The sequence below is a fragment of the Haemorhous mexicanus genome, chromosome 3 (genome assembly GCF_027477595.1).
Source record: "Haemorhous mexicanus isolate bHaeMex1 chromosome 3, bHaeMex1.pri, whole genome shotgun sequence".
Taxonomy (NCBI): domain Eukaryota; kingdom Metazoa; phylum Chordata; class Aves; order Passeriformes; family Fringillidae; genus Haemorhous; species Haemorhous mexicanus.
Genome location: NC_082343.1, coordinates 19,114,187 through 19,127,768, shown reverse-complemented (window position 1 = coordinate 19,127,768; position 13,582 = coordinate 19,114,187). Strand labels below are relative to the sequence as shown.

Sequence of the window (13,582 nt, the reverse complement as noted above, 5' to 3'; positions counted from 1 at the left end):
TTGTTAATAAAGGCTGCTGATTTTGGCCCAGTATGAAAATATAATCTATTTCCCTTTTTGAGGAGAAAATCCTGTTATTTGCTGTGAAAGGGTATGTGAGGGAGCTGTGAACGTAGGAGTTGAGGAGAAGATGAACAGATCAACACAGGCAAGATGAGGGTTGGCTTTGCTGCTGTACACAGGTGTTTGCTGACATCCCTGTTGATGAGACTGGGGTCTGGACAGGAGCCTTCTGTCCTGGCATTCAAATCACATGCATCACAGCTAGCAAGGACATATCATAGACATGAAATTCTATAACCATAGAGTTTTATGATTTTAAAAAAAGTTTCAAATTAAGATGTAGACAAAACCATGGACAAAGCAGGAGTGAATCAGCTGGGTGAATTCCTAGAACTGTAGAATTCCTACAAACAAATGATGTCCCCTGTCCATGGACTCACCTATTGCACCTATGCAAGACTCACCGTCTGTGATATCAATCTGGGGACTCGTGGATACAGTGTCCCTGTAAGTGCTGTGGGATACATCAGTTCGATCTGAGCTGGGACGTCCTGCCGTTTGGCATGTCAGGGATGGGTACAAACTTTGGAGCAGTTCAGAGGAATCCGACCTACTGTCACAGGTCTCAAATTCATTGGGTTGCGTGTCTGGAATCCTGGGACTGGGGTAAGCAGGGGGATTCTGATCTTCTGTCTGCAAAATATGCCTCTGGTCTGCAGTGGCTGAGTATCTGGGTGCCAGGGCATTCAAGCCACTGCTGACAGCTTCATCGTAGGAAGGTAGCATGACAGGAACACCATCCACCACCACAAAGTCAGGGTCGCCCATGGAACCCTCCTGGTTGCCTCTATGTCAAACACAAAAAGGTTATCACAAAGAGCAGAAGCATGTCAGCAGCACCTCGGAGCAACTGCTGAACTCCAGTAAACACAGTACCTTCTAGTAATGCGAAACGAAGCTACAGGGTCATTAACATTCACAAAAATGTTTGCCAAACTATGACAGGTGGAATCTGTTACAATTGGAAAAAATGAAACTGGTAATAGGAAGAACAGTTCCAAGAAGGGAAAGTAGACAGGTATGTGGAAGAGATAAGGAGCACCATTTGCTGTGCTGTGCATAGTAGGTGTCATAGATGTAAGACCACAGATGTAGTTCACCAGGCAAAAGTGTCTGAATCCCTGGCAAAATGTATGCTAGAGCACAAAAGTGTTTACAGCACAAGTAAATGGGTGCTGAGATCACCACTGCTGGGTGACAAGGGTTTGATGGCAAGATTTGTGGCCTCCTTCAGGTCTTACTTTCTAAGGATGGAGGCTTCCTTAACCAGTATTAAGCTGATTTCTTTTTTTAAGCAAAACATTTCTATTAATTGGGAAGGTCCATTAAACCCTAAAGTTTCTGCTTAGTAGCCTATTAAACACAGTATAGTCCAGGCAGGAGGTCCTAGTACCTTTAACACATGAAAACATCTGAAAAGGAGAGGAGTAAAAACCATTTTAGTAAGGTAGACAAGTCCAGGCTATAGGCTTTCCTCATGGAGAACACTATGTCAATCAATGACAAATGCTTCCAGGTCCAGGATATTTTATGGAAATAAAGAAAGATGCAGGAGATGTTTATGAATCGTGATAAAAATAACACTAATGAAGGTAAAGCAAACCTTTAATATAAATTTGTCCATAGAGAAAAAATAAATTCTTTCTTAAAACTTACATTACTAAGTAATGTCTACATAGTTAAAAAATTAATTCCCCCAGCACCTGAAAACAAGTACTTAAAAATATTGTCAGCTATTTTTACAGGCAGAAGCAGCAGCTCTCAACAGAAGAGCAGTAATTACTCCCAGAGTGAATCTGCCAAATTTTGCCTTTTATCTTAGCTGAGTGAAGGACTATTGCAGGTTTTTGGGGGTGCCCTTCCACACTAGGGTTCAGGGACTTCTTCTTGGAGCAGAACAAAGTATCTGCAAGGCTCAAGAGCTGCTCCATTTCTCCAGCAAGGAGTGCTGAGTGTGAAAACTGAATCAAGGCCCTCAACCTTCAAAATAAGAAAGAAACTGGTACAAACCGTGGAAGGAAATGTGTCTTAAATTTGGTCTGGAACATCCTGGCTAAAATAACCAGTAGCAGTACTAATAAAACACTGGTAGCAGTAAATGCCACTATTTTCCATGTAGTCAGGAGGGTCTCCTGTGTATTTGGCCAGGTTTGTTCTGTAACAGAAAGACAATACAAGAGTTGTGCTTGTATATTCCCGTTGTTATTTTATATTCAACGCTACTCAGAAGTGCACATTTTTTATATGCAACTTGCAAAAACACACATAAACCCTTTGCCATGGACCAAAAGCAGTTTTAACATAAAGCTGTCACAGAGACTGGATCTTGCTTTTTCCCCTTGACTGGTCTTTTATACATGCAATCATAACCTTAGCTTGCATACATATAAAATATCCAAATGTTAAAAAATACATTTGAAGAGGTAATGATCAAAATGCTTTAGAAGCATTCAGAATCTTGGGAATACATTATATTTACCCTTTTTGAAAATCTTGAAAAGGAGTTCAAAAATAGCAGCAACTTAAAATCAATGCTCATCACTTAACCATGAAACAGACAAAGTTCACCAGGCATTGCCAACCTACAAATTTGCTCTGAAATGAGGGGCTGTAAGAAGACAGGGCTGTTAGGATAGGATAGTCCTTTACCTGTTTTGACACAGTACACTTGGTAGGAGGGGAACCACTCTCCGTACTGGCAGGTGATGTACTTGTAGTCGTTGGTGAGGGTGTAACCAGGGTCGCAGTAGAACTCCACCACTGTCCCATGGTTGTAGTGCTCGCAAGGCCGTGGGTGGCAGATGTAGTCTCCATGACTCACCATTGGAGGTAGTGGACAAACTTGGGCAAACAAAGGGAAAAGGAGAAAGACATTAATGCCAGCAGCCCACCCCTGGGCAGCTTCAGAGTGTCAAAATGCAGCAGGCACACTTCAGCTCCCTCTCGGCTTCCTGTGGTTCTGTGTATGTCTCAGTGGCACCAGGCCACTGCCCAGGCAGGCCAGGTGGCCATCCACACCAGTGGAGGGATGCACAGGCCAGGGGGTCACTGAAGTGCCATCTTTAAATCTTCCAACCCGCTGTGGGAAGAGGAGGGTGAGAGGAAGACAAAAGGGGACACATTCCCATCAGGTGGCTGCAAGGGAATGGAGCAGGGCAGTCAGAATAAGGAGAATCATGCTCTTCATGAAGCATTTATAATTCAGCTGTAACATGCTATTTTTTGTTTCATTAACATAATTAAATGCTTATATGCATTAATTAAATTCTTTTTAAAAATAAGTTTGCCATCAGCAGTGCTGTAAGAGATGCAAAGCACCTAGTGTTGCTTAAGCTTGTGCAGTCTGTATCACGTAATTTTATTAAGTTGAGCTTCAAGTCTGCTGGTGGTATTAGTGTTTTGTTGTTTCTGAACAGCCTGACTGATCTCAGTGGGACCACTGGTGGTGTGAGGTCTTAAATATAGCAGAGGCTGAGCCTGTGTTAATTAAGTAGACTGGTTTACTTAGGGTTAGGTAAATAAGAGAGAATTGCAATATAAACATGTGGGACTTTTCCTGTAGGCCCTGGAATCACAGCCCAGGCAGATGAACTCCATGGAGAACTGAGGAAGCACTCTGGAAAACAGCAGTGGAAAAGCAGCTCACAAGCAGTATTTTTACAGGAGAGGAAGCTTATCCACATAGTAAGTGTTGGTTGATTACTGCTTTCTTAAGTGCTTCTAGCACCGGGCAAAAAAATCCTACAAAGTGTAATGATGTTTCAAATGACTGCATACTGACCCAAAAGGGCTTCAGTTACTGGATGACTACTTTTATTTCCCTTCATAGGCAGTTCCTGGCTGGCTCGGTGCCCCATCTACAGGCCCTTCCCTTCACTTCATGCCTCTCCCATGCAGGCAAGACCTGCTGCTTTGATTTAAATAATGAAAATGACATCTCTAGGAAGAAGAATCTTCCCAGAAATTACAATTCAGCTGCTTCTCCCTATGAATCTTGTTACATGAATAATGCATTTCATAAAAAAATACACAAGATATTAAATGAATCTTCAAGAGAGGCTGATTACAATATGCAGCAATGTCTATTCCCCATCCTCTGGAGACACGGTTTTGTTTGCATTTTCACTGGCAAGGCTTAATGATAACTTGAAATCAGAGTAAGTAATTCACATAAAAATTCACAATCCTCAATGCTCTGCACACTTTCCAAAGTCTCTGGGCCCTCAAGAAAGAGGAATACTTTAGTGGGAAGTCAACTCAAGATTGAAAACAATTTTCTTAAGATTAGGGTGAGGTTGTCAGACTGAAATAGCAGGAAAGCACCTATTAATAATTCTTGCATATAAAAAGAAAATGATTGGTGAAAGCCATGATCCTGGCCTACCATAAAGAAACCTGGTATATTTTTATTGTCTTTGCTTAGAGCTTGAGAACAAAGGAAGAGAACAATTTAAACTCTTTCGAGCAATGAGCAAGTAGGGAACACCTTATCACAAAGAGCAACACTCAGAAAAACTAATTTTCCCCTCCAGCAATGTAGCTGCTACATCATCCCTAACGTCTTCATGTCATTGAGAGCCAAAGCAGCCTGATGCATAGAAAAATCCCTCAAAGCTGGCATCCCAGCAATGTGGGTCAGCTCAGGAATGACACATATCCAGGCAGATTTAAAGCTATATGCTGTGGAAACAACCCAGATATGGAGCTGTCAGTCTGTTTACAAACGGTGGTGTATTTTACAACACCCAAAACCGAGTATCACTCCTTGTGTAGGACATGTCCCCAGTACTAAAAAGGGTGCCACTCCTTCCAGGGACACATCCATCTTTCAACGGAAATGCTTGTGTTCTGGGGCTGCCTGGAGACTCCTGCAAACAATTTTTCATTGCTCTGCCAAGTATTAGTCATGAATTAGTCAAGGTTTACAGAGTCATACCTGCCAACAGCTCCTGCATGAAACACTGGGAACCAACAGATGCAGTGCAACTGAGGGCTTTTAGCTCAGCTGAAACAGTGCTTCATTCTTATGCCAGCTGGACTGCAGGAGTCAGGGATTCTAACTCACTTGGAGTGTCACTCACCACCTCCCATGAACCTTATGTTCAACCAGTTTCAGGATCCCTTTAACACTTCCATGGGCAAACTGGCCCCCAGGCATAGTCTGTAGCACTCACGTTCAAAGCCTCTTTTCACAAATCAAGTCAAAGGTACATTGTGGTAATCACATATCCTCTGAACAGAGAGAGACATAGCTCTCCCGGGATTTTCCTGGGAAGCTGTGAGAAGCTGTGAGAAAGCTCAGAGAAAGAATTAAAACAATTATTATCTCAATCTCTGCACCTGGCAGGCAATCTGTTTGTCAAAGATGTTGTCTCACCTTCTTGACCAGTAGGTGAGAAAAGATTCCTAAAGGCCAATCAGATCTTAGGTCCACCATTGTTTCTATAAGAACTGTGAATTTCTAATAAAAAAGTGCTTTTCATACCTTCTGATGATAGAGTCTATCACCTTTGTATGGTCCTGATACCCTTTTGGTGATACATCACAAACAACCGTCAATGAACTCACTTTGAGCTCTGGGCAGTTAGTCGTACACTCAGAGTTTTTCTCCACTCGTTTCATTCCCATGGTCATCCTGATCCAAGATCCTTTAAAGCCAGTGGAAAGACAGCTAGCAAGTGGCCTTGGTTTTGATCATTGAAAAGAAAAATTAGGAAAGGCCAGAGGGCTGATGAACTCTGTTGGCTCTCTTGGACAGAAAATTTTTAGTGCAGAGCTGGTTACATTACAGGGTCTGAACACTTATTTATGCCAGATGCCAGAGTATGGTAGTGGTTACAAGGATTAAAGGAATGTGTCAGATCAAATATGGAGGGAAACTCCGGTGACAAACCTAAGGCCACTGAAGTTTTTTAGGAAAGTTAATATTCTAGCATTCCCAGTGATGAACCCTAATTGTGTTTGGAAATTACAGGCCATGGACTTCAGGCAACTGCATCAAACTCACAGAATTAAAATAGCCGTAAACTGATTACAATAAAAGCATATCTGACAAATACATTTTCACTGCCAAAGCCAATAGCAGTATGCACAATAATCATAGAAACAAGGGAATTCTACTTCAGAAAGTTCTCACAGTTCAAAGAAAGCCCTAAGTGCTGCTCTTAAATATGATACTAACTCTTTACTACCAAGAGCTTTCAGCATCTTCACTTTATAAGGCTTTGGAGACTTTAATGCTCTAACTACAGCATCCAGCATGGATAATCCAGTAGTATTTTCTGACGACCAGCATTAAAAGACCACATGCCTGTGTCCTTAACTTTGGAGCTTGGCAGAGGAACAGACACAATTTAAACAGTGTCTGCTGGTGGTCATGCAGCAGGTGATCCTGAGTCTCTGGATCTGTCTTTGTACAGCAGTTGGCCACACACTGTAAGGGGATTTACAGGAACTTCATAACTCAGCATTCGCAGCTGAAAAGTTGAATCATTAATCAAAAAGAGCAATTGTATTTATATGGTAAACAAATCCCTTGCTGGATGCTCAAGAGTCCTGTTACTCAAGGAAGTTGAAGAGAAGAATTCCTGATTTAATTTGGTGGACTTCCCTGCCTGTTCCTAAGAGCTGCTGGAGCTGAGGGCTCTCCTCTGAGATCACCTTTCTGCTCTGGCTGATTTTAATGAAGGACTAATACTACCAAAAAGAGCTTAAAACCTGGGGAGCTGAGCCTTGTGTTACCAGCAGCGTAGCACTGTGGCCTGGATCAAAGGCAAGGGCTGGTCTACCCCACAGAGTGTCCTCTCCATCACAGCTTCAACAGAGCCACATCCCTTGGAGCAGGGCCAGGGGAGGGTGCCACAGGCTCCATTCTATATTAATTGAAGAATTAATGAGGCTCACCCAGTGCTTTTTTCCTACCCATTATGGTCAAGAAGCTTTTTAAACTCTGCTCAGAGGATGCTGCAGTAATTCCGCAATGTTGACACTGGAACTGGAGGACGGAGGGAAGATTTTTTGTATTAGCATATTCTCAATTAACGTCAGTGGCACAGAAGAAAGACATTGCATGACTTTTTAAAAGCCAGTGGTAGAGAGATAACAGTGGAGTTACAGATATTTACACTGCTCAAAACCTGCTTTTTAGTCAATGCTCAAAGGCTAGTGGTTTTAGTCTGTGGTCCAAGAAGACAGGTGGTAAATCACTCAGGTTTTGCCCAGCATTTATATGAGCCAAAAACTAAAAGCAAAAATGTTTTGAAGTACAGGACACTTGCTTATTAAAAAAAATAAGGGGTGGGAACAAGCAAGCTTATTTTCCACCTGTGATTATTTGTCTCAAGCTACTAGTTCGCCTTTTATGTAGGACATTAATTTCTTGGTTAGCTGGGTTAGCAAAAAGCCCCACTGTAAGGCCAGCCATTTCTGTTTGACATAGGGATGGAGAGGATTAGAGACATTTGAACCTTGTAAAGAATAAGACTTCTTCCAAACACATTGTGAATGCCTGCTCATTACGCAAAGAATGAGAACAGATTAAGATGAAACTTCCAGATGAGAAAGACACAGATAAAAACCTGCCAGTTCCACTGTGCAGGAAAATGCTGGTGTGTCTCACTCAGAGAATCATCTGAGAGGGGGAGACACTCTCTGCTTTGCTCACAGACTGGAAGTGAACAAGAGTTTCTCCTGACCCTCACTTGTCATTTTTGTACACATCAGAACACTAATTATCACCAGGAATCTGCACACCTGTTACCTGGCTACGGCATCCCAACCAATGTTTAATTCAAGCTGTCACTTCCTCCATGAGAGCACAGCTGTGTATGTCCCAGCAGGTCTGACCCTTCCCATTGAGGGTGGCCAGGTCCCCACCTGAAGATTTACTGGCTGCTTCTGGGGCCTAAGGAGGGATCCTTTTCCATATATTGCCTTCATACAAACACATGCTTAAGGATGCAAGATCTGAAAATGATATTTTTTACAGGAACATAGATGATGAAGATTATGTTTGTTCTTTTTCCTGCTTTTTTATGAATACTGTGCTAATAAACTTGGTTTCTTGGTTCCCTCAGTGTCATCACCCTTCATACCTTCAGAATAAAACAAATCATCAACTAAGTTTTTCTTTCATATTCAGAAGGATTCCTGTCCAGTTCACCTGACAGACCTGTCCATTTCCACAGGTATTACGAGCAAATGAATCACATCTGCACTGCAAAGTACAGAGCTTGAGGAAATTAATTCTGCACTTTGAATAGTAAAAAAGGGATTTTTCTATTCTATACTTAATTTCAATTTACAGAAATGTACAAAACCCAATGTATTTTAATTCTAAAATAGCAAAACAAAAGTATCCATTAAAATGTCCAGTATTCTAATTAGGATGGAAGAAAAAACTACTGGATTTAACCACTCATATCTAATCAAAAGCTTGAAGAAGAAATTTAGAGGTTTTTAAAAGGAAGGAAATAGCAAATCCAGTTGCTTTAAAATAAGCCCTGTCAAAACATCTCCTTCTAAGAACAGCTGCTTAATGAGACTTTTTTAAAATGACACTATTCAGGAATATAAGTAGAACAGGAAGTATTACTGGAGTAAATTTTCATTGATTGTGAACATCAACTTAACAATATCCTAATGAATCATTCCTACAACAAATTCTGCTGGCTCTGTGAAAGGTGACTTTCAGCTGTACTGGAACAAAATTGGGGGCCATTGAATTTGTGTTCTGAAAGTGATGCCACACTTTCAAGAACTTTTCTGATTACTCATTCCCACAGCAAAAAAACCAGCACCAAGAGTAATAACAGAATAGAAAGTTTGGTGGAAACAACTGAGCACTCATATATAAAGTAAAGCCTATTTAAGCCTGACTGAAGATATAGAGTAATGAAGATGCAAGATGCTTACTTTGAACACTCAAATTGCCAGAGAATTTATTTATTGAAAGCCTAGAGCAAGAATTATTAATAATATTGTATTCCCAGCCAATAGTATCCAAATTCTTCTCAATCTTAACCTTTCTTTATTACTTAAACTTCACAATACGACTCAGATGTTGTCTACTGAAAAGACACCTAACAGGTAAGCAATTTCTTCTCAAACACTCAGCAAGCCAATGTTCAAGCAGCCAGGAATATACCCCAGGTCTGTGCTTTTTAGGCTGTACCCCTAAAAAGTCACCCCTGGGTAATTCTGAAGCAGCTTTGACAGTGAGGTAAGCCTTTCAATGTGCACACAGTGAGACTAACTTCTAACCTTCTACAGAGTGTGAAATAAACTGAATAATCAAGTTTTTTAAAGAAAAGCTGCTTCTCTAGTCTAGCTTTGACAAACACCATCTTAATGAGAATTTCATGAAACAATATAAAACAAATTTAAAACATATTTAAATAATAATTTAATGTTATCTGATTCCAGAATGGAAACAGATGGTGTCACCGACATGTTTTATGAAAAATCCTTTCCTTAGGATTTTTCCCTCCTGAGAAGCTGAGAGGCCTCAGGAACAAACTGTAAACAATTCTTATCTGCTGATGTGGAATGCAACAGGGGGAATCTGTGATTGGTCTCATCTGGTTGTTTTTAATTAAGGGCCAATCACAGATCACCTGTGCAGACTGTCTCAGTCAGAGACAAGCCTTTGTTATTCATTCCTATTCCTATTCTATTCTTAGCTTAGCCTTCTGATGAAATACCTTCTTCTGTTCTTTTAGTATAGTTTTAATATATTATCTATCATAAAATACTAAATCAAGCTTTCTGATACATGGAGTCAACTTTCTCGTCTCTTCCCTCATCCTGGGACCCTTGTGGACAATACTACAAGACGGTCTTTTACAAACACGATACACACTTCCTTCCTGGAACTGCAAATTACACAGCAGGTTTTGCAGTACCAGTCAGTTGAGCTCCTACAGGAGCATCATGCCAAATTCACACTCAACCTCAACAACTCTGCCCTTCCCAGTACTGTGCCCTGTGAAGCATTAATATCAATGCTGAAGTCTTTAGTTTCAAATGCATTTCACAACAAATACAGGATGAAGTACACCCTAAGTGATATTTTCCTATAAATTATAATTTAATCAGAGAAAGTTTCCTTTAAACCACAACAAATTGATGACAAGTTTGCAGCTAGAGCACTACAACTTCTTTTAGCAAATGGCCTGCAGTTATATTTAAGGAAATATTTATATTCATTATTAACATGTGAGTGCTTGGAGCACTGTGGTCTCATTTACAGCAGATAATTTTGGCTTTCTTCATAATTTTGTTCCAAATTTGTTTCTTCCTTCCCTCATGAGTGGATGGCTTTATGATCAGCAATGCTCTTTTCAGGACTTTGAGAAGCAGTTGTTGGGGACTACACAGACACTTTGCAGGAAGGACTTAGAAAACTCCAAAATAAATCAAGACTTGGGTATTTGACAGGCATCCCAGGATAACCTGAGGACTGGAAGAGGTCAAAGTGCTTAGAAACATAATGGACGTAGAGGGGAAAGAGAGAGCAGTCAGGAAGCTAGCTAAGAAAACCAGGCAGCCAAAGGCTCCTGTCAGGAATGTCTGAAAAAGCCAGTGCTCACTGAAAGCTGGATGTATCAGTAGGTTTTTATGTTACTTTAATCTCTCTTTTTTGAATAGCTTTTTCTTCTCTGTTATAAGCAAGAATCCCTTGAGTTTGTGTGGGGTTACCTACACCTGTCATCAGGGACTGATGGAGACAAGGAATGCTGGAATAGACAAGCGGTAATCCAAGGTTTAGCTGAAGGCTGAGGAAATTAAGCTATACCACATAAGGAAGGAAAAAGAGCAAGGTCTCATTCCCAATGGAGAGCTACAAGGAAAAAAAAAGAGGGGCAAAGAAAACCAGCAGATGATCTTACCACTGTAATTTCACAAATCATCTTACAAGACTAGGAGGGTATGGAGGAATGTTGGTTTCTGTTATTTATGTTCTGTTTCCAAGTGCCTGCCTACACTGATTGCTGAAAGTGCCACCCTTTAAATGCTGGGTTTTATCTCTGGAAATGAACAAGTGAGTAGACTTCCAGCTGCACAGAGTCCGTAGCTACAGTTCCCTCCATTTGTGGAAGATGTTCTGTGAGTGCACCATGTGGCCAAATTTAATGAACATGTCCATAAAGCGCAGACATGTTTGATTTCAAGGTAGGCAATGTGTTATTTTCCTTTCCAAGCAGCCTTGTCAGATACAGTTAAAGATGAATATAATAAAGTAACCCTCAGGAAGAATTTTTGTCTGTTTTCCCCCACCTAACCCAGTCTATTTAAAGCACTATGGATAAAACACTACATGTATCTGGCAGCTAATATGGAACTTCAGGGCAGAAATTACGGCTCCATGAACAAATTGGGATGTCTGGCTGATTCTGGAAATGCTAAGAAGTTTCTGAAAGGTACAGAGGAGATAGAGCAGGTATGAAACAATGATTTACTGTGGAAGTCCTGTGCAACAAGCAATACCAAAGACATGAAAGAAACAGATTACATGTCATTCTGTTGCTTTCTTGAAAAACTACGAACAGTGGAGAAAGCCCAGCCCCAGAAATCAAAGAAGATTTCTGCAATGCAATAAAGGAGCAGTCACTTAGAAATATAATGCTGTTTATGTTCTTCAGTGTCTTCAAATTGGAGCCTATTCTCTAAGCCCTCCATCCCTCACAAAAAGAGCTGCAAAAAGCCCATGTTGTTATGTATCCATTCTGTCTTGGATTTGGACTATTTTTCTTCATGTTTCACTTTGCAACATAGCTGCTGGAGTTACAAAATTGGATGACTATTTAGCAGAATAACTTCTGCTAGACTTCTCTGTCTAGCATTTCATGTCTCTGTGCTCCTTTTGAATTCAGTTATTTTCCACACCTCTTCTCTTCAGCTGGGTATGTTGAAGAGTAACAGACGAAGCTCAGCATTTTCCAGCAGCACAAAAATCCAGATACTCCAAGTCAAAGTGTTCATCTTCCACACTCATACATGAATGCATATAATTTCTGCATTCCTGGGTGATGAATGAATCAGCTGTCTACAGTGCAGAAACAAGCAGAATTACTGAATGACTTTTTCTAAAGAAAAATATACTCTTTAAGTTCTTCATCACACTTGCTTTCCACAACAAGCACCCCCAGGGTGAGACACTGTCAGCCTGTTTAGTCCTTTGGGTATCAGGCTAGAGGTGCCACTGACATAAAGGTGTTGCCCTAGTAAAGGTCCTTAGATATATGGTTGTCTGCTGCTATTTGAGCATTTACCGCTGGTTGTAGTTTCTGAGTCACACATTTTGCTGTAGGCAGTGAAATACCACTGTAGTCAGAGCTATTAAAAACCAGGCTGTCAATCTGTCCTGTGTTAACATTAACTCAGTTAACCTGGATGACCTCTTTGGCAGTTGAGTGCTATTTAATTTATTCTCCCTCCTGCCTGCCAGATGAGTGATTGCAAACCTAAAACAGAATCCTGGTATCTACCTCACTTAATTTCTCAATACCACAGTGTTTCATAACTTGCTGCCCTCTGCTCCCTCTACAGGACTTCTGTCTGTTGGAGATGTGCTACATCAACATTATCATCCCTGAGGATACATATCAGTCTGTCATGTTGGAATTTATCTAAAGCCTTCTCAAAGTCAGCAGAGAAACACAGAGAGAAATCCATTTGTACCAATGTGTAACATCTGAGGCTTAGGATTGCTTCCTTCCTCCTGTCTCCGGAACATATCTGATTACAGGCTGACTGCTATCCCTTTTTCTCAGACTGTTGCTCTATGTTCCTTCAAGAATTTAAAAGATTTTAAGTGCCTAGTTTATCAGATAGACAGCTCAGTGTCAATCACTGTTCGTAGCATTAGGAATTGTTATGAAAGAATGTAGATCTGTGAAGTTTTCCTTCAAAGTGTCCTGCACACAGCTGGTTACAAAGTATCAACTATTTTGTTTTGAAGAATTACAAGGCTATGGCACTTCATCTCTAATACCACCCTCTTCTGTTATACCCTTTACTTTCTAGGTTCTAAGTCAGAATTATCAGCCCCTCTCTATGAGTGTCTCTCCCCAGGCTTATGAGAAGAAAAATTTTAAAGCTCTGTTCTGTATTCTTACCTGTCTTTCCAGAGTATTTTTTTTCTTTACAGCACATTTTGTTGGTTTGGATTTTCATCTGGCTAACCCTTTTTTACTCTCCAGAAATCTCCTGGTGCCAAAGTAAGGGGGATTGGGTTCCCTTGCACTTCTGTCTTTGTCATAAAATTTCTTAATTCCTTCCTTTCCTTCCTTTCTTCCACAGTTTCCATAATTTTCAGAATCCTGTCAGTACCTTTATGGTTGCTTAGCTTTGTATCTTTTCATTTACCCTCACAATGAGGTGGTTTTATATTCCACAATTTGGAAATACCTTCAGGGTTTTTCTGTGTTTTCTCTCTTCTGTTTAACGAATCTCTCCTTTGAAGTCTATTCTTCACGTTTATTTCATTTTCATTTCAAATCTACCTACAAAAATTTGA

The 13,582-nt window shown here is 40.6% G+C and overlaps 1 protein-coding gene across 3 annotated transcripts in view; it reads right to left on the bottom strand.

The window, feature by feature from the left end:
- The window catches only part of SUSD4 (sushi domain containing 4), a 72,893-nt gene that overhangs the window by 2,781 nt on the left and 56,530 nt on the right, over positions 1-13,582 (bottom strand). For all 3 annotated transcript variants that reach the window (XM_059840979.1, XM_059840978.1, XM_059840980.1), the window contains 3 exons: positions 2,713-2,904; positions 2,074-2,218; positions 468-850 (listed from right to left, as the gene is read on the bottom strand). In XM_059840979.1, coding sequence (XP_059696962.1) covers positions 468-850; positions 2,074-2,218; positions 2,713-2,904 — 720 coding nt within the window. The remainder of the gene's footprint in view (positions 1-467; positions 851-2,073; positions 2,219-2,712; positions 2,905-13,582) is intronic.